General features: G+C 34.4%; 1 protein-coding gene and 1 long non-coding RNA gene across 8 annotated transcripts in view; one reads left to right on the forward strand and one right to left on the reverse strand.

Moving 5' to 3' along the window:
• Positions 1 to 614, forward strand: part of LOC119591975 — a 47,801-nt gene that overhangs the window by 34,297 nt on the left and 12,890 nt on the right. The gene's annotated exons all lie outside the window — the stretch shown is intronic.
• The window catches only part of LOC119591973 (DNA-directed RNA polymerase II subunit RPB1-like), a gene marked incomplete at its 3' end in the record, with an annotated part of 21,999 nt that overhangs the window by 5,562 nt on the left and 15,823 nt on the right, over positions 1 to 614 (reverse strand). For all 7 annotated transcript variants that reach the window (XM_037940733.1, XM_037940728.1, XM_037940732.1 and 4 more), the window contains 1 exon segment: positions 120 to 225. In XM_037940733.1, the coding sequence (XP_037796661.1) occupies positions 120 to 225 (106 nt within the window).

Consider the following 614-nt stretch of genomic DNA (forward strand, 5'->3'; position numbering starts at 1 on the left):
TTTAAAACATCATCAAAATACTTCAAAATAGCATGTAAAAGCAAGATAGGACCAAACAAGCTGGAAACTGAATGGAGTTCATTTGCCACTCATTTTCCTTTTGAAGTACATTCACATACTTATGCTTTCCTCCTCGGCAACAGCAGAAGTAGATGAGACCGCCAATCAAGAGGAGACCAATCACTCCGCCCACTCCTCCTCCTGCCTTTTCGCCCACGTCACTACCTGTTTCATAATTTTGGTAAGACAGGAAGCAAAAAAATTTCATGATATGACATATCACTTACAATATATATTTCTTTCACATGAAAACAATCTTCAAAATTTATGAGTTCAAATAAAACACAAAACTCTAAAACAACACCACCCTCTTTTTGTCAGTATTTTTTAAAATTTTTCCTTATTCAGCAAACAGAGGAAAAAACAACAGTAATTTAGAGCCCTATTTGCCTCCCAATGTTCCCTCTACAAGCAAATAAGAGACATGCATCCTCAGGTAATGGGTATTTCCCAAACTCTTATCATTATTCTAATTATTACGATCTACTAACATATTACTTCTTGACAAAGGTCTTGTACGTAAATTAAGGATTTTGAAAAAAAAAATTACATTG

The sequence above is a fragment of the Penaeus monodon genome, chromosome 29, assembly GCF_015228065.2.
Source record: "Penaeus monodon isolate SGIC_2016 chromosome 29, NSTDA_Pmon_1, whole genome shotgun sequence".
NCBI classification, from domain to species: domain Eukaryota; kingdom Metazoa; phylum Arthropoda; class Malacostraca; order Decapoda; family Penaeidae; genus Penaeus; species Penaeus monodon.